Source organism: Neophocaena asiaeorientalis, unplaced genomic scaffold (genome assembly GCF_003031525.2).
Source record: "Neophocaena asiaeorientalis asiaeorientalis breed wild unplaced genomic scaffold, Neophocaena_asiaeorientalis_V1.1 scaffold340, whole genome shotgun sequence".
Taxonomy (NCBI): domain Eukaryota; kingdom Metazoa; phylum Chordata; class Mammalia; order Artiodactyla; family Phocoenidae; genus Neophocaena; species Neophocaena asiaeorientalis.
The window spans coordinates 178,625-198,083 of NW_020172733.1; the positions used below are offsets into that span (position 1 = coordinate 178,625).

Sequence of the window (19,459 nt, forward strand, 5' to 3'; positions counted from 1 at the left end):
GAACCATTGTTGTTTCCCCTGATGAAAGCTTATCCTGCTCCATGCAAGACAGTAGTATTTAGGTTGGAAGATGTACCATTTTTACTTTTTAAAATATTTTTTCTTGTGCTTTTTTCTTCATTTTTATTGAGATATAATTGACATAAAGCATTGTATAAGTTTAAGGTGTACAGCATTATGAAATTATTAGTACAATAAGTTCAGTGAACTTCCATCATCTCATATGGATACAAAATAAAAGAAGAAAGAAATGTTTTCCTTGTGGTGAGAACTCTTAGGATTAACTCTCTTAACAACTTTCATATATAACACACAGCAGTGTTACTTATATTAATCATGTTGTACATTATAGCCCTAGTATTTATTTATCTTATAAATGGGAGTTTGTACCTTTTCACCACTTTCATCCAATCCCCCCTTCCACCCCTCCCCCAGCTTTTGGTAACCACAAATTCCTCTTTTTCTATGATTCTGTTTTTGAAATATAATTGACCTGCAACACTCTGTTAGTTCCAGGTGCACAACATAGCGATTTTATATTTCTATACACTACAAAATGAGCAGCATGGTCAGCCTAGTTATCATCTGTCATTATACAAAGATATTACGTTATTATAGGCTGTATTTCCCATGCTATACATTCCATCCCTATGATTCCTTTATTGTGTAACAGGAAGTTTGTGCCTCTTAAGTTCCCTCCCCCTCTTTCACTTATCCCCCACTGTTCTCTGCTCTGGCAACCACCATTTTGTTTGCTGTATCTATGAGTCTGTTTGTTTCATTGTTTGTTCACTTCTTTTCCTTTTTACATTCCACATATAAGTGAAATCATAGGATATTTGTCTTTCTCCTACTTATTTCACTTAGTCTAACCCCCTAGGTCCATCATGTTGCTGCAAGTGGCAAGATTTTACTTTTTTTCATGGCTCAGTAATATTCACATCTTCCATTAATGTATCTATGGGCACTTAGGTTGCTTCCATATTTTGGCTATTGTGAATAATGCTACAATGAACATAGAACATAGGGGTGCATATATATATTTTCTTTTTTAAAAAATTTATTGGAATATAGTTGATTTACAATGTTGTGTTAGCTTCAGGTGTACAGCAAAGTGATTCACTTTGTAATATGTAAATATTTGTAAATATTTGTATTCTTTTTTTACATTCTCTTCTGTTATAGGTTATTACAAGATACTGAGTATAGTTCCCTGTGCTATGTAGTAGGTCCTTGTTGGTTATCTATTTTATATATAGTAGTGTGTATATTTTAATCCCAAACTCCCAATTTATCCCTTCCCCCCATTTGGTAACTATAAGTTTGTTTTCTGTGTCTGTGAATCTATTTCTTTTTTGTAAATAAGTTCATTTGTATAATTTTTTTTAGATTCCTCATATATAAGTGATATCATATGATATTTGTCTTTCTTCATCTGGATCATTTTTTTAGATTCCTCATATAAGTGATATCATATGATATTTATCTTTCTCTGTCTGGCTTACTTCACTTAGTATGAGCATATATCTTTTTGAATTAGCATTTTTGTTTTCTTTGGATAAATATCCAGGAGTGGAATTGCTGGATCATATGGTAGTTCTACTTTTAATTTTTTGAGGTATCTCCATACTATTTTCCATAGTGCCTGCACCAGTTTGCATTCTACCAACAGTTCATGAGGGTTCGCTTCTCTGCACATCCTCGCCAACGTTTGTTATTTGTGGTCTTTTTGATGATAGCCATTCTGATAGTTGTGAGGTGATAAATCATTATGGTTTTGATTTGCATTTCCCTGATGATTAGTAATGCTGAGCATCTTTTCCTGTGTGTGTTGGCCATCCCTAAGTCTTCTTTGAAAAATGTTTATTAGGGTCATCTGCCCATATTTTAGTCTTGTTATTTGTTTTTCTGATGTTGGGTTGTATAAGTTCTTTGTATATTTTGAACATGAACCCCTTATTAGATATATCATTTGCAAATATCTTCTCCCATTCAGTAGGTGGCCATTTCATTTTGTTGATAGTTTCCTTTACTGGGCAAAAGCTTTTTAGTTCGATGCAGTCCCATTTGTTCATTTTTACTTTTGATTCCCTTGCCTGAGGAGAGAGATCGAAAAACATATTGCTAAGATCATTGTCAAAGAGCATACTGCTTATGTTTTCTTTTAGGAGTTTTATGGTTTCAGGTCTTCCATTTAATTCTTTAATCCATTTTGAGTTTATTTTTGTATATCCTGTGAAAAGAAAGTCCAGCTTGATTCTTTTGTATGTAGCTGTCCAGTTTTCCTAACACCATTTATGGAAGAGGCTGTGTTTACCCCATTGTATATTCCTGCATCCTTTGTTGGAGAGTAAATGAACATATAAGTGTGGGTACATTTCTGGACTCTCTAGTCTGTTCCATTGAGCTATGTGTTTGTTTGTTTGTTTGTTTTGCCAGTATCATACTGTTTTGTTTACTATTAGTTTGAAATCAGGGAGCGTGATGCCTCCTGTTTTGTTCTTCTTTTTAATATTGTTTTGGATATTTGGTGTATTTTGTGTTTCCATAAAAATCTTAGAATGGTTTGTTCTAGTTCTGTGAAAAATGCCATTGGTATTTTGATAGGGATTGCTTTGAACCTGTAGATTGCCTGGGGTAGTTTGGTCATTTTAACAGTATTAATTCTTCCAATCTATGAGCACAGAATAGCTTTTCATTTGTTTGTGTCATCTTCATTTTCTTTCATTAGTGTCTATAGTTTTCTGAGTATAGGTCTTTTACATCTGTAGTTAGATTTATCTCTGATGCAATTGTATATGGGATTGTTTGCTTAATTTCCCTTTCTGATAGTTTGTTCTCATTGTGTATATAGGAACACAATGTATTTCTGTATTTTAATTTTGTACCTGCAACTTTACTAAGTTCATTTATTAGTTCTAATACTTTTTTGGTGGCATCTTTAGGATTTTCTTTATATATATCATGTCATCTGCAAACAGTGACAGTTTTACGTCTTCCTCTCCAATTTGGATTCCCTATATTTCTTTGTCTTGTGTGGCTAGGACTTCAAATACTATATTGAATAAAATGACAAAAGTGGGCATCCTTGTCTTGTTCCTGATCTTAGAGGAAATGCTTCAGCTTTTCCCCATTGAGTATGATATTGGCTATAGGTTTTTCATATAAGGCCATTATTATGTTGAGATATGTTCCCTCTAAACTCACTTTGTTCAGAGTTTTTATCATAAATTGATATTAAATTTTGTCAAAAGCTTTTTCTGCATCTGTTGAGGTCATCATATGCTGTTGTTTTTCTTCAGTTTGTTAATGTGGTATATCACATTGACTGATTGGTGAATACTGAGCCATCTTTGAATCCCTGGGATAAACCGTGGTGTATGATTCCTTAAATGTACTGTTGAATTCAGTTTGCTAATATTTTGTTGAGGATTTCTGCATTTATGTTCATCAGTTATATTGGCCTGTAATTTTCTTTTGTGGTATCTTTGGTTTTTGTATCAGGGTGGTGCTGGCCTTGTAGAACAGGTTCAGAAGCATTCTTTTCCCTTCAGTTTTTTAGAATAGTTTGAGAAGTAGGGGCATTTACTCTTCTTTAAGTGTTTGGTAGAATTCATCTCTGAAGCTGTCTGGTCTTGGACTTTTGTTTGTTGGGAGTTTTTTTTTTTGTTTATTTGTTTTTTTTACTGATTCAAATTCATTACTGGTAATCAGTCTGTTTGTATTTTCTATTTCTTCCTGGTTCAGTCTTGGGAGATTGTACATTTCTAGGAATTTGTCCTTTTCTTCTAGGTTGTCCTTTTTATAGCCATATAATTGCAGTAATCTCTTATGATTCTTTATATTTCTTTGGTTTTGATTGTAACTTCTTTTTTATTTATGATTTTATTGATTTGGGCCAGGTCCTCTCTCTCTTTTTTTATTCTTGATGAGTCTGGCTAATGGTTTATCAATTATGTTTATCTTTTCAGAGTACCAGCTCTAAGTTTTGTTGATCTTCTCTATTGATTTTTTAGTCTCTGTTTCATTTATTTCTTCTCTGATCTTTATGATTTCTTTCCTTCTACTAATTTTGGGTTTTGTTTGTTCTTCTTTTTGTGGTCCTTTATATATAAGGTTAGGTTGTTTATTTGAGATTTTTCTTGTTTTGTGAGGTATGCTTGTATTGCTATATAATTCTCTTTTAGAACTACTTCTGCTTGCATCCCATAGAATTTGGGTTCTTTTCTTTGTGTTTTCATTTATTTCCAGGTATTTTTAAAATTTCTGCTTTGATTTCTTCAGTGACCCATTGGTTGTTTAGTACATATTGTTTAGCCTGCACATATTTGTGTTTTTTTGCAGTTTTTTTCTTCAAGTTTATTTCTAGTTCTATAGCATTACGGTAGGAAAAGATGCTTGATATGATTTCAGTCTTTTTAAATTTATTGAGACTTGTTTTGTGGACTAGCCTGTGATCTGTCCTGGAAAATGTTCCATGTGCACTTGAAAGAAATATGTATTTTGCTGCTTTTGGATAGAGAGTGATATATATCCACACACACACACACACACACACACACACATACACACACACACATATCTATTAAGTCCATCAGATTCATTGTGTCTTTTAAGGCCAGTGTTTTCATATTGATTTTCTGTCTGAATGATCTGTCCATTGATGTAAATTGAGTGTTAAAGTTCCCTAGTATTATTGTGTTGCTGTCAATTTCTTTCTATATGTTTGTTAATATTTGCTTTATGTATTCAGATGTTCCTATGTTGTGTGCATATGTATTTATAATTGTTATATCTTCTTGCTGGATTGATCCCTTTATCACTATGTAATGTCTTTTCTTGTCATTTGCTACAGTCTTTGTTTAAAGTGTATTTTGTCTGATATAAGTATTGCTACCCCAGCTTTCTTTTCTTTTCCATTTGCATGGAATACCTGTTTTCATCCCCTCACTTTCAGTCTGTTTGTGTCTTTAGATCTGAAGTGAGCCCCTTGTAGGTAGCATATAGGTAGATTTTGTTTTATTATCTGTTCAGATACTCTATGTCTTTTGGTTGGAACATTTAGTCCCTTTACATTTAAAGTAATTACTTATGGTGCGTGCTTATTGCTGTTTATGGGTGCTTTTTTTTGTAGTTCTTTTTTGTTCCTTTTTCTTTTGTTCCTTTCTCTTACGATTTGATGACTATCCTTTAGTTTTATGTTTGGATTATTTTCTTTTTTTCAGTATGTATCTATTATAGATTTTTGGTTCGTGGTTACTGTGAGGGGTGTGTGTGTGTGTATAAAATTATTTTAAGTTGATCTCTTAACTTTTTATTTCTAATTTATTGATCAAATATGGATTTATTTTGTTATTATGAGTATATATTCCTATATATATTATAGATATATATACAGACACACACATACACACATATAAAACATTAATCTGTTGTATTTTTCTTTTTTCCAATGTTACTTTCTTGAGAAGATGATCTCTTAACTTTGAAAGCATTTTAATATCCCTGCATTTTTACTACTCTCTCCACATTCAGTGTTTTTTACATAATATTTTGCATCTTTTTGTTTTGTAAGAATCCCTTACCTACTTACTGTGGGCATAGATGATTTTACTACTTTTTTCTTTTAACCTTCCTACTAGTTTTATAAGTGGTTGATCTACTACCTTTACTTTATTTGCCTTTACCAATGAAATTTGTCCTTTCATAAATTTTATTTTTCTAGTTGTGGTCTTCTTTTTTCCACCAGAGACATCTCTTTAACATTTCTTATACAGCATAGTGGTGCTGAACTCTTAGCTTTTGCTAGTCTGTAAAACTCTATCTCTCCTTCAAATGAATGATAGCCTTGCTGGGTAGAGTATTTTTTCCTTTTATCATTTTGAATATATCCTGCTACTCCCTTCTGTTCTGCAGAATTTAAGCTGACAGTCTTATGGGAGTTCCTTTGTATATAACTAGTTGCTTCTCTTTTGCTTTAATATTCTCTCCTTATCTTCAATTTTTTCCATTTTAATTACAATATGTCTTTTTATGGACCTCGATCTGTTGATCTTGTGTGGGACTCTCTGTGCTTTCTGGATCTGGATATCTATTCCTTTCCCAGTTTAGGGAAGTTTTCAGCTATTGTCACTTCAAATAATTTCTCTGCCATTTTCTCTGTCTCTTCTCCTTCTGGGGTCTCTATATGAGAATGTTAGTATGCTTGATGTTGTCTCAGAGTTCTCTTAAATTGAACTCATATTTTTGTATTCTTCATCTCTTTAATTCTTTATATTTTCTAACTCTTTGTTAAACTCACTGCACTCATCCTTCTCCTGAGTTTGTTGAGCATCTTTTTTTTTTTGCAGTACGCGGGCCTCTCACTGTTGTAGCCTCTCCTGTTGTGGAGCACAGGCTCCAGATGCACAGGCTCAGTGGCCATGGCTCACGGGCCCAGCCGCTCCGCGGCATGTGGGATCTTCCTGGAACGTGGCACAAACCCGTGTCCCTTGCATTGGCAGGCAGACTGTCAACCACTGTGCCACCAGGGAAGCCCTGTTGAGCATCTTTTTGATCATTACCTTGAATGCTTTATCTGGTAGATTGCATATCTCCACTTGGCTTAATTCTTCTGAGATTTTATCTTGTTCCTTCATTTGGAATATATTCCTTTGTTGTCTCATTTTGCCTAATTTTTTGTTTTTATTTGTATGTTTAGGTGGGTTGATTGTTTCCTGATCTTGGAGAAGTGTCCTTATGTAGGAACATATTATTAGATCTAGGAGTACACTCCCCTCTGGTTAACAGAGTATATCTTCTAGGGGTGCCCCCTGTGTGTTCTGAGTGGGCTCTTCTGTTGTGGTGAGTCCAACTACTATGGGTGCTCAGGTAGGTGGGGCCAGTTTCTGGCTGGTTGGCTGCCTGAACCTCCTGTGCAGAGGCTGCAGGTCCCTGGTGGCCAAGGCTGGGTCATGGCATGGCTGATTGCACAGTCTGGGGATTTCTGGGACTGGTTCTAGCCCACTGGTGGGGGGTGCTGGGTCCTGGCAGGCTGACTTCAGGCCTGGGAGGTCTTGGGGCAGTTGACTGCAGAGCTTAGGGTTTTGGAACTGGTGCCAACCTGCTGGTTGGCAGTGCCAGGTCCCTGGGTGGCTGGCTGTGCGCCTGAGAATCCCGTGGCAGCTGACTATGGGCCTGAGGGGTTCTCAGGACTAGTGCCAACCTGCTGATCGGTGCAGCTGAATCCTAGTGCTAATTGGCTAGATGGAGAACTCCAAAATGGTACTTGTCAGCACCAATGTCCTCGTGGTAGAATATGCTACCCAAAATGGCTGTCATCAGCATCTTTGTGCCCAGGGGGAGTCCCAGTTACCTTCTGCCTCTCTGGGAGACTCTCCAAGATGAGCAAGTGGGTCTGACCCAGGCTCTTTTCAACTTACTGTGTGCTGGGTCTCCAAGTGTGTGAGACTTCGCATGCACTCTTTAAGGGTGGAATCTCTGTTTCCTATAGCCCTCTTGCTCTCCCACTATACAAGCCCCAGTGGCTTTCAAAGCCTGATGTTCTGGGGGCTCATCTTCCCAGTGCAGTACCCCCAGGCTGGAGAGACCAATGAGGGGCTTGGACCTCTTGCTCCATGAGGAGAACCTCTGCAGTTGTGATTATCCTCCTGTTTTTTGGTCCCTTATCCGGGAGTGTGAGTCTTGACTACATCACTTTCTACACCCCTCCTGTCATCTCATTGTGGTTCTTCTTTTATGTCTTTAGTTGTGGAATATCTTTTCTGCTAGTCTTCAGATCATTCTCATAGATAGTTGCTCTGTAAATAGTTGTAATTTTGGTATGCCCATGGGAGGAGGTGAGCTCAGGGTCTTCCCTGGGAAGAATCTTGATCTCTGCAATTTTTTTTTTTTTTTTTTTGCGATACATGGGCCTCTCACTGCCATGGCCTCTCCTGTTGCAGAGCACAGGATCCGGACACGCAGGCCCAGCGGCCATGGCTCACGGGCCCAGCCGCTCCGTGGCATATGGGATCTTCCCAGACCGGGGCACGAACCCATGTCCTCTGTGTCGGCAGGCGGACGCCCAACCACTGCGCCACCAGGGAAGCCCTGATCTCTGCAATTTTGATCAGTCCCTGGGCTGATTCTTATTATGGTGTCTCAGGATTAGTTACATTTGGAGTTAACCTTGGTTTCTTTGTTCAGAATCAGTTCTCTGCTCTTTCTGCTTTCTTACTTCTTTGTTCTTGGTCACTTGCCATGTTAACTTTCCTCAGATCCCTTTGTATAGTCCTTGGAGTTCTGCCTTATGAGAGTATTAAGAACTTAAGTAGTTTGTTCACCAATCTCCATGGGCAACTTGTCATTGAAACACACTTGGGAACATTGCATGTGTAGGGCTGGGTATAGTTTTCTAGAAAAAAATGACTGGATTCTTGGCCAGAAAAACTGGGTTTTGTGATGGTGCTAACCAGGTGAAGGTTCAAGCATCTTGTGTAACATTTTCTTCATTTAATTAATTAATCAAATTAATATTTATTGAACCTTAGGCACTTGAGACACAGCAGATAAATAGAAATCCCAGGCTCATGAAGCTTACACTCTAGTGGGGAAGATAAATAAAAAGGCTAATTGGCATATATGATATGTGAGGTAACTAAGAAAAAAATACGAAGCAAAGAAGGAGTATACATATTAGGGTTCAGAGGTGATGAAATTGTGACTTTCCTCACTTTCCTCACTGCCTAGTGAGGAAAGAAGGTGACTATTGAAGTGAAGGCCTGGAGGGAGTTTTGCATATTGTTATTGGTCTCGTAAAGCAGATAATTTATTGCTAAAATGGAGTGGAAGAAGTCATGAGTATTGTGTAGATAGCTGGTAGATGAGATAAGGTGTGTAAAGTCTTCTATAAACTCTAAAGTGACTCCATGCTATAATTTTTTCTCCAACGTGTACTGTACAATGGAATTTCTACTCTTAATTTTCAAGTCTCAAATTGAGTTAATGTCCAAGACAGTGATCATTATAGTGTGGTCTCTGGACCAGAAACATCATTTGGGAACTCGTTAAAAATGTAATTTCTAGGGTGCCATATAGACCCAATGAATCATAAACTCTGTAGGTGGAACCCAGCAATCTATTTTAACAAGTCACCCAGGGGATTCTCATGTACTCTGAAGTGTGGGAACTGCTGGTCTAGAATAAGTTCTATAATTTAAAGTATTTCCTTGGTTGGAATTTAGCCATTTTAGGAGGGGCTATTAAAACTTCTGATCTGACTGAGCAAAACAACCAAATTCTTTTTTAAATTAGTTAATTAAAATCATTAAAAATTTTTTATTGGGCTAAGATTAGTTTATAACATTATAAGTTTCATGTATGCAACATTATATTTCTACTTCTGTATATACTACAGTGTGCTCACCACCAAAAATGTAGTTTCCATCCATCATCCCCTTTATACATTTCACATTCCCTGGCCCCTCTCCCCTCTGGTAACCACTAGTACTCCATTTTTGTTTCGTTTGTTCATTTATTTATTTTTTTATATTCCACGTGTGAGTGAAATCATACAGTATTTGTCTTTCTCCATCTGACTTATTTCACTTAGCATAATACCTCCAAGGTCCGTCCATGTTGGTGCAAATGACAAGATTTCATCTTTTTTTATGACTGAGTAGTATTCCACCGTATATGTATGTCATATCTTCTTTATGCATTCATTGGTTGATGGGCACTTAGGTTGTTTCCTTATCTTGGATATTATAAATAATGCTGTGAAGAACGTAGGGGTGCATATATCTTTTCAAATTAGTGGAGTTTCACATTTTTTGGATAAATATCCAGAAGTGGGATACCTGGATCATATGATAGTTCTATTCTTAATTTTTTTGAGGAATCTCCATACTTTTTTCCATAGTGGCTGTACTATTTTACATTCCCTTTTATCCACATCCTCACCAACACTTGAATAACCAACTTCGTATTATATTTTAATGTGTGCTATTCAGGATGTCTTTAAAAGGTGTTAGTTTTCAGATTTTTGCCAGTAATTTAGAATGCATATATCACTTCCACTTATTTCTGAGTTTTGTCTGATCTTTTCTTTTTTTCTCAATTTGAGATGCATATCTTATTTTTTCAAAATAGTACTTAAAGCTTTAAAAGTTTCATTTCCTGCCACCTTCAAAGTGTTGAAATATAGTGTATAATGTTGGAATTGATATTTATATAGAGGTTTCAAGGTAAGTGATATTTATATAGAAACTTTAAGACAGTGTGGAAACTTTAAGACACTGGATTTGCATTTGGTGAAGAAAGTTTATTATGAAGAGGAAAATTAATTTGTAATAATTATTGCTGGGATATAATTACTTTTCCACATATATACGCAATCAGTTTCAAAGCAATCTATGTGTTTCTTAAGCTTTGGCATTATTCTGTGAAAGTATATAATTATTTTTGTTCTCTATCAGTGCTTTTCATCACTTTGCATATCATGGCACACATAGAAATGATAATGTTTGTACATTCCACTGGGGTAAATCGAGAAGGTAGCTCAAGGCTGAGGGCAACCCAGCCTGGTTTCAGCCCCACTTCCTGCATCCCCCAAGAGCCAATAGAATGCTCAGTATCTTCACACATCTATAGCTTATTCCCAACTCACTAGTGAGCCTTAGCTCTATATAAGTATGGTTATTTTAGGAAGTTGTTTTAAATATTAGAATGAAATTTAACTTTCATTCTTATTTTGGAGGACATTATTTTAAAATGCATTTCTGCAAAAAATACTCTTTTCACGTGGATGATGGTTACATTCCACTAGTTTACTCTGTGAATGAGACTTTAATACTAAAACCTCAACAAATGGTTAATAAATGTGTAAGAATTGGAAATGGTATATATTTTAAATTAAAAAAATGAATGATCTTTAAGTTGCCAATGAAATATAAATTAAATATGTAGTTTAAATACCTTCCTATGAATTTGGATTATTTTAATAGTATGTGTCTTTTTGCAAGATTATGAGAATGTGCTTTCATTTATACAAGTAACATTTAAAAAATCTTGTAGTTAATTTCAGAAAGATCCTGTTATCAAAAGGAATATATCTGAATGTATTGGAGTTAATGCAGAAGCATATACATTCTCCTGAAGTGGCTGAAAGTGGCTGTAAAATGCTAAATCATCTTTTTGAAGGAAGGTAATACATATTTCTGAATTTATGTAGAATATATTAATTGGACCAGGTAGAATATCAATATTTTGAGCATAATTTTAAGAATAAAAGGAAAAACAAGGCATTTGAAGAGTGAAACATTTTGCAATATAATTTCATGTCAGTGATACATAGACTTATTTTATCTACATATTGAAAGGGATGATAAAGTAGAAATACGTTGAAGGTTTGCTTTTGTGCTTAATGCTTGGTGTTGACTATGTTTTGAAAAATGGCAGTTATATAGAACATAACCTTAAACAGTTTTTCAGATTATTGTGTTATGTGAAAGGTATAAAAGATAAAATCAGGATATGGCTTCTAATTGTTATTTTTAAGTTTACCTTAAATTGTGATTTTTATGGTCCTGGCAGTGTGTGAACCTTTATATATGAGGCAAAAATGCAGTGGAATAACTGACAGTTTAAGATTTTGTATATTCTGGGCAGTTAATGTTTCTGGCTGTTTTCTCATATATTAAATGTGTAAATTTCCAGTCCTGGGGATTCAAAGTTAACTATGACAATGTGCCTGCCCTTAAAAATCTCCCTGTCTAGTTGGGGAGACTAATTTATAAACAGATAATTACAATACAATGTGATAATTCAATGGCAGGATGTGTAAAATCATAGGGTCTTGGTGAACCAAGCTAGGGCGACCAAAGGAGAGAGGCTACAAAGAGGGGATGTGTTTAACCTGGGACTTTAAAGTGGAAAAAAGGGACTATATGTCAGTAACCACAGACCCACGCGAAGTGAGGACACAGTTATGATATGCGGAAGTTTTAGTCAGTAGGGCACTGTGTAAAGCAAGGGCTGCCTCTATTACAGTTTGTAGGACCTACTGAAATCTACATTTATTTATATGTAAAAGAAAGTATAGCTAAAATACCTTAGAGACACCAAGACTTAATGCAAAAAATAATTAAGAATACCATATAAGAAGTCTAGTGGTGTTAATCTGGAAGAGGCAGGTAGTTATACAATAAACAGCTCTCTGGACTTGGCAGTCAGAGTTTGCGTTCCAGCTCTGGCTCTGTCACATTCCAGTGATATGACCTTGATGTTTAACCTCTGTCAGCCTAAATTCTGTACCTGGAAAATGCAAATAATAACACCTACTTTCCAGGCTTGCTGCCAGTGACCCATGTATAGATCAGAAGGAAGTTGTTAGTTCTGGGAAACTATATAAAAGAATTCCCAGTTTACTGTAAATTTAACTTCTTGACGTCAAAGTTTAACTAAATTAGAACTTAAATTGTGTATGCTCATACTGCCGAATTCACATCAGCCTTTTCTGATAAAATAGTTCTGTTTTCTCGTACTTGTTTCAAATTGGTGTTTGTATTGGAATCAGGTTGTACTCTTAATAAGCATTTCAATATTTTATCTCTAGTAACACTTCCCTGGATACAATGGCAGCAGTGGCCCGCAAAATAATAACAGTTATGAGAAGTCATGAGATGTCAGTATCAGTGCAGCTGGAGGCACTTCGAGCTATATTACATTTTATAGTTCCAGGTAAGTTACATGATTGATTGTGGGAAGAGATGTCATTTTAAGTGGATTTTTTGACTTTTCATGAAATATCAACTTTCTAGGCAAAAATTAAAGGACCAGTTTCTGCCAACCAAATGTAATCTTTTCACTAGCCCAAAAATTAAAATAGAGGGAAAATGATGATGTGGAAGAGTCAGATAAATTTAGATTAAAATTTAATAAGAAACATCAATAATTTATTTCCAGAAAAAATAACTGCAACATAGTGTGGAGCTTTACCTCCAAGGAGAGTGTCATCTCTGCTATTTCTTTTCTATTTCTGTTGACCTTACCAAGTCCAAGTTTTTTTGTTTGTTTTTTTCCTGTCTGAATTATAATAATACCCAACTAATTTTCACACTTCCTCTTTTGCCTCTTTCCAGTCCTTCTTTTACTCTCTGGTTGAATTAATCTTTCTCAAATATAACCATGTAGCTTTTACTCATGAGCCACAATAGTGTCAATCCTCCCCACATTTACTTCCTGCTTACATCTGTTATGACCTTATTTGTCCTCCAAAGCCCATTTAAAACAACGGCTCCCCCATTCATTCAGCACGTAGTTATTAAGTGCTTCTTACGTTCTATATATTGTGATGACTGCAAAGGTCTGAAAGACAAGTAAAACAAGACATGACTGTACTATTTATAGGAGCCTAGAGGTAGACAGATAGTTAATTACCAGACAGTTGCGAGGAGCTATTATAGATACATGTATTATAAAAGGCTATGAGAGTATTGATGGAGGCACAGATAATTTATTCAAAAGAGTAGGCCAGAGATTGTGATATTTGAACCTGATGGGTGAATAAGGCTGACCTGGTAAAGCCAGGAAGGACATTTCAAGCAGAAAGAGAAAGTGCTCATAGTGTGGGGTGAGTGGAGCATGGTATGTGAGGAAAGCAGTCCTGGGGATAAATGTGGAAGGACAGGCAGAGGCTGAGAGGGAAGGGCCTTGAATACAACACTGAGCAATTTGTGCTTTTTCTTAGCACAAGTCAATTCAAATTTATTTAAGGTGTTTCAAAATTGCAGTGTCATAACCAAATCTGCAATTTATAACAGTAGCACTGTGGTGTGGATAATGATTGACGGGAGGGGAACCTCCTGCAGGGTGATTAGGCTGGAGGCTGTGATAGGTGAGACATGGTGGGGGCCCAGCAAAGAAAACCGAGGAGAGGATGGATGTGGGAGATGTTTAGGAGGTACATTTGGCGTGATTTTCTGACTACTGAATATCAGGGATGTTATTATTATTTTGCTCTGTAAAAGTCCCAATTCTTTTGAAGCCCATTTTTTTTGGTCCTTTTTAAATGAAATCTTCCTAAATCTACCGTTATCTGTAGTCATATTGGTATTTTATGTTTCTGAGTATAAGAGTATTCTCTGTATAAGAGTGTAGATTTTTTCAAAGAGAGGGCTTTCTTTAGTCATGCCTTTTTTTTTTTTTTTTAACCCCCTGGTAACTTGAACAAAAATAGCTATTCAATAAATTTTGAATTGAACCATGATGTCCCATTCATAGTTGTCACACAACTTTAGAGATATAATTTAACAGACATAGTGTTGCTTGAAAATATTATTGTGAATTTTTTTAAACTTTGTAGATTGTAAAAAAAAAAAATCCTTTTGATTACCCTTAAAGGTGTCAACGTTCTTCTTTTGAGAGTGAATTTGAGTTTTAAAGATAACCAAAAGACATTATGAATCATCTGTTAGTTAATAACATTCTTTTAGTTCAAAAATAAGTTTTGAATGTAGAATTTCTTTTCTTTTATTGTTCTGAGATTGAGCCTGAAGCAACATTGATAGTCAGTAATAATTTAGATGTATGAAATGATGTATTTAAATGTTTTTTTTTATAATAATGTTTAGGTGTATTAAACAGGTGCCCTTGAAAATAATTTTATAACTTTATGGTGGTACTTTATGTATGGAAACATATTAATAGACGTATTTTATAAGCATATCAACATATAAATACATTTCTCTATTAGGTAAAGGCTTAACCATCTACTTCACTCTATGCTAACCTACTATATTACCATACCATACCACACAATACCATACTCTACCATGCTGTAACTGTACCATACTATACTTTATCATTCTATATTATATCATTCTCTGTGTCAGTGAGTAACTATAATATCAGTATGCCAGTAGTTTTGAGGTTTAATATGATTCTCAGGTTTTGACATGCTGAAGTAGGTACTTATGTTTAGATGTACATGTATTAATTTTATTAACTAGACCACATTCAGATTATTAATTGTAACAAAGATGTGCATTATAGCAAATATGTATAATTTAATTCAGGGCCACATTTCAATCTGGTACTGTTCACTTCCTCCTCTTTTTTATAACAATAACTTATTGAAGTGATTGAGCCTGTTGCTTTAAAAAATAATAATAAAGACCTACTTATTTTAATAAAATATCATTTGACTTGTTCTTTCTTGATTTAGTGTCAGTTCTAGAGGAAAAAATTCTTTAGGAAAGGACATATGCATATTGGGAAGTGTATAGAGGAAAGTGATTATGAATATAAAACCACATCCTTAAGAACGATAAGAGAAGCTGAATTTGTTTAATTTGGAGAGGAGATAATGCAGGAGGTTATGAAAGCTATTAAAATTCACTCATTTATAGTTAGTAACAAATGTGTAAGGCATTATTCAAAGTACTTTATGTATATAAACTTTAAAAATTCTTGTAGCAACCCGTAAGGCAGATTCTACTTTTCCACCCCATATCACAGATGATGAAACTGAGGCATAAGATATAGAGATTTTAAGGTCACAGCTTATGTAACGGAGCCAGGTTTTCACCCTGTGCAGCCTGAATCAGAGTGGGTGCTTTTTAAAGACACATTTGTGCAATAAGTGTATGTGGAACAACTGTTATACCTAAAGTACTCTGCTTGGAACTCTTGGTAACCTGGAGATGATTAGGTTACGGATCCTGCCTTCAAAAAGTTTGCAGTTCAAACAATTTAAAGGACTATTATGTGGAAAGGAAATTATATCCATTCTGGATAGTAGAACCTCAAGTGATATAACAAAGACCAGAGATGAACTTTTGGGAATATTCATTTGGTCTTAACATAAGAAAGACATTTAGTAAGTCTCCTTACATATGGCATGAAGATTTTACTTCTCAACAGGACTGCTTTTAATGGTCACATCTGCTTGTGATGTAATGGGCAGCTTCAGCAATTAATGTGATCTTGGTCACTGAAAATGAGACACTGAGAGTTTAAGTAACTTATCGAAGGTCATACAGCTGTAGTGAATGTCAGGACCTGTTTGAATAAATTTTAAAATGAAGACTGAAAGTTCTAGGAGGGTGAAAATCATGCCTGTCATATTCACTGTGGTATTCTCAGCATGTAGCAAAATCCCTTGCATGTAGTTGGCATTCAAATGTTTGTTAAGTAAATGAAAAGTTATATGCAGTCAACTTATAGTTTGTGTTAATACAAATTATTGAAGTGAAAGGTTAGAAGGAATTGTTTATTAATAATTATTTCTATAGTCATAGGTTTTAGAAACGTTATTTATTCATAATAATTTTACTTATATGTTCTATTGCATAACCAATATTTTTTGACTTCCTGTTTTTCCAACAGTTTTGGGTTAGTTCAGCTACAGTGTAGCTGAATAAGGAATATGTTTTCTTTAAGTTACTTAATACTTTTATACAGCCTTAGAGGACTTTTAATAAAACTATATGCTCTTTACCATTATAATGCTGAAACTAAAAACTTTTTTTTCCCACTGTTATTCCAGCTGCTCTTTTATGTCTACATTTCATATCTGACCTTTTTATGTTGTAGTCCAAGTAACTTTGATCTTTTCTCAAGTTGTCCATTGTTGCATAAAAATCTTCTAGCTTCTTGTAATGAGTACAGCCTATTCATACAAAAAAGAGATTGTTTGTTCCAGAAAATTCCTCCACCATAGTAACTTCTTGCTACTTTAAATTCAGTGAACATCCACACACACTGTATTTATTTTACATTCAGTGATGAACTGTTTTTAGAAATTTCTTAAAGCTAAGAGTTATTTCTTTGGTAAGGAACCATGGATTAGAAAAAGGTATAACATATATATGTATTGTTGGGTTAATTATAATCATTCCTAATAAGTGACAATCTATTCAGCCCAAATCTTTATGAGAAAAACATTTGTTTATTTGTGCACTTAGGCATCCCAGAAGAATCCAGGGAAGATACTGAATATCAGCATAAGCTAAATATGGTTAAAAAACAGTGTTTCAGGAATGATATTCACAAATTGGTCCTAGCGGCTTTGAACAGGGTACGTATAATATAGGTTTTCTGCCTTTATACTCTTAACTACAATATGAAATTGGGGAAGTAGGGGGGCTTTTATTAGCTTAAGTTTTCCATGTTCCGTTTACTATGATAGTAGGAAGTTATATGTTTAGAGACATAAGATGACAGTAGGGATGTAGGGGGTGAAGAGATGTGCCATTCCAGCTAAGAGAAGTGCACTGTCAACTACAGACTTTGACAGGCTCTTTTGATAAATCCACTCGAGTCTGTTCAATGAGAAAGAGAACTCTAGATGTGCAGCTAAGCCTCACGAGCTCTGTCAGGAGCCATGACTGCTATTTTCTCTTTCTGTCCTCCTGGCTGCTTGTCTTTATTTTCTGGTCCCAGGCTGAAAGGTTCAGTCCATGAAGACACACAGGGCACACATTAAAGTCTTTTTTGATTCCCTGTGCTTGTTTTCATTTTACTCCTTAGGGATAACCTCTGAAATGGCTCAGTGTGTATTTTTTTCTCCCAGTGTTAGGTATTTACAGATCTATGTACCTTTGCAATAATATAATTAATAAATTAATAATCATACTACATCTGAAAAAGGAGAAGAGGAGCATTATGTTTATATTGTGCAGTGCAAAAGGTATTGATGGAATTAAGATGGTTTTGAAATTTAACATAAGATGAATTGGTTCTTTATAAAAGATATCAGAGTAAAGATGTAAAGATGTGAAGATTAGGTTAATGTTTTCATGAAAGGAAGAGAGTAGTCAAAGCAATTAATGGAAATAATTCCTTGTGATTTAGTATACTTTCAAAAATGTCATGAATTAGTTAGAAAAGCCTGCAGAGAGATCTTCAAAAATGCGATTTAACCTGAGCTTTATAATGTAATTGTTTATGATATATTTGAGTCATTTGTACTCAGACCTTAATATGATTCTTGAGTATAGCCATGGGTTGAATTTAATTCCAGAAATATTTGGTGAAAATAAGTATATGGAAGGAACTGTGTTAGACACTGGGCAGACAAAAATGAATATGCTTTGTATCCTTCTGTAATGGATCTCATAATCTGGCTGGGCCATGCATAAAACACATATTAGATTATTCTGTATTAGCACTTATGAGCTGCACTAGCTTTATGAACAGTACTTTAGGAACATAGAGGAGAAAGTAGTTAATTTTGTTCATGGTATGTGTTGGTGAGAAGCAAGAGGTACCAGAAAAGCCTTTTGGTAACTCTGATTCTGGTTATCCCATCTTTCCTAACATTACTGAATACGGGTGTGATAGAGTGGAAGGAGTGGGCAGTCAAGGGAGAAGTACTGTGCTTACTGCCATCAGTACTGTGATGCCAAGAAGATCACTCTGCTCCCAGGTCTTACTTTTTTTGCTATATAATCCCAGGAGAAGTGGTTGAGAACCTCCCTACCCCTTCCTTTATTTTCCATGCCACACTTGAGTAATGACACACAGCATCTCACTAAACAGTGACTGTCATTTGTGGGCAGGGAATTAAGGTCATGGGGAAACAGAAGTGACACTATTTATTTAAAAATATCTCCCCTGTGTAATTCCCCTAATTCTTCACCATGGTTGAGAAAAAATGTTCTAAAAGATGAATGTATCTTTTTTTTAGTTCTAAAATTCTGTGATTGCATGTCTCACTCTGAATAAATGTTACAAGGAATCAGAAGTTTTAGGTCCAAATACTACTGATGTAATAAAATGAATTACCATTAAAAATAGGTCTATTCTTGGAGAGCAGACTTCCAAATAAGGTAGAATTTGAGATTCAACTAAGATTTACAATGTGAAGACTATTAAAAGTATTTATTAAAGTGAATCAGTGTTTAGAGATATATATGTATGTATGTAAATATATACACATATAATATGTATATATACATATGTATGTATAAATCCAGTAACATTCAGGGTGAAGTTAAATGTCTGAAATATTGACATTCCATTTATGCTTGATCCTTTTAGCTTTTTCTGTACATGAAACATTCAGTCACCTATTCTAGAGAGATTGATTTGCCCAGTATCGTCTCTGGAGAACACAGTAGAAAATAGGACTCTCAGCATTTTGGTCACATCTGTGCTTTGTCTGCAGTGACAATGCTGCTGTCTTCAGCCAGGGAACTTACAAAGTCAAACCAATCTTCTGATTAAATGGACACAAATCAAAGAGCTTGTGTGCTTCTCAAAAACCTTAAAACAAAATGTACCCAGTTTAAATACTGAAGATATTTATTTCAACTGTAAATAATATGTAATGAAAGAAAGAGCTTATTTGCAAAAGTAACAATAATAACAACAGCAAAAAGAAGTTACATAGGAGTAAAGTAATAAAAGTGTATAAAACTACTCTAAAGAAAACTGAAACAACTGAGAGTAAGTACAAAAGAAGAGTTGAACATAG

The 19,459-nt window shown here is 35.0% G+C and overlaps 1 protein-coding gene across 4 annotated transcripts in view; it reads left to right on the plus strand.

Annotated features, from left to right (window-relative positions):
- LRRK2 (leucine rich repeat kinase 2) overlaps nucleotides 1-19,459 on the plus strand; it is a 147,070-nt gene that overhangs the window by 26,433 nt on the left and 101,178 nt on the right. For all 4 annotated transcript variants that reach the window (XM_024740434.1, XM_024740433.1, XM_024740435.1 and 1 more), the window contains 3 exons: nucleotides 11,056-11,185; nucleotides 12,596-12,720; nucleotides 16,947-17,059. In XM_024740434.1, coding sequence (XP_024596202.1) covers nucleotides 11,056-11,185; nucleotides 12,596-12,720; nucleotides 16,947-17,059 — 368 coding nt within the window. The remainder of the gene's footprint in view (nucleotides 1-11,055; nucleotides 11,186-12,595; nucleotides 12,721-16,946; nucleotides 17,060-19,459) is intronic.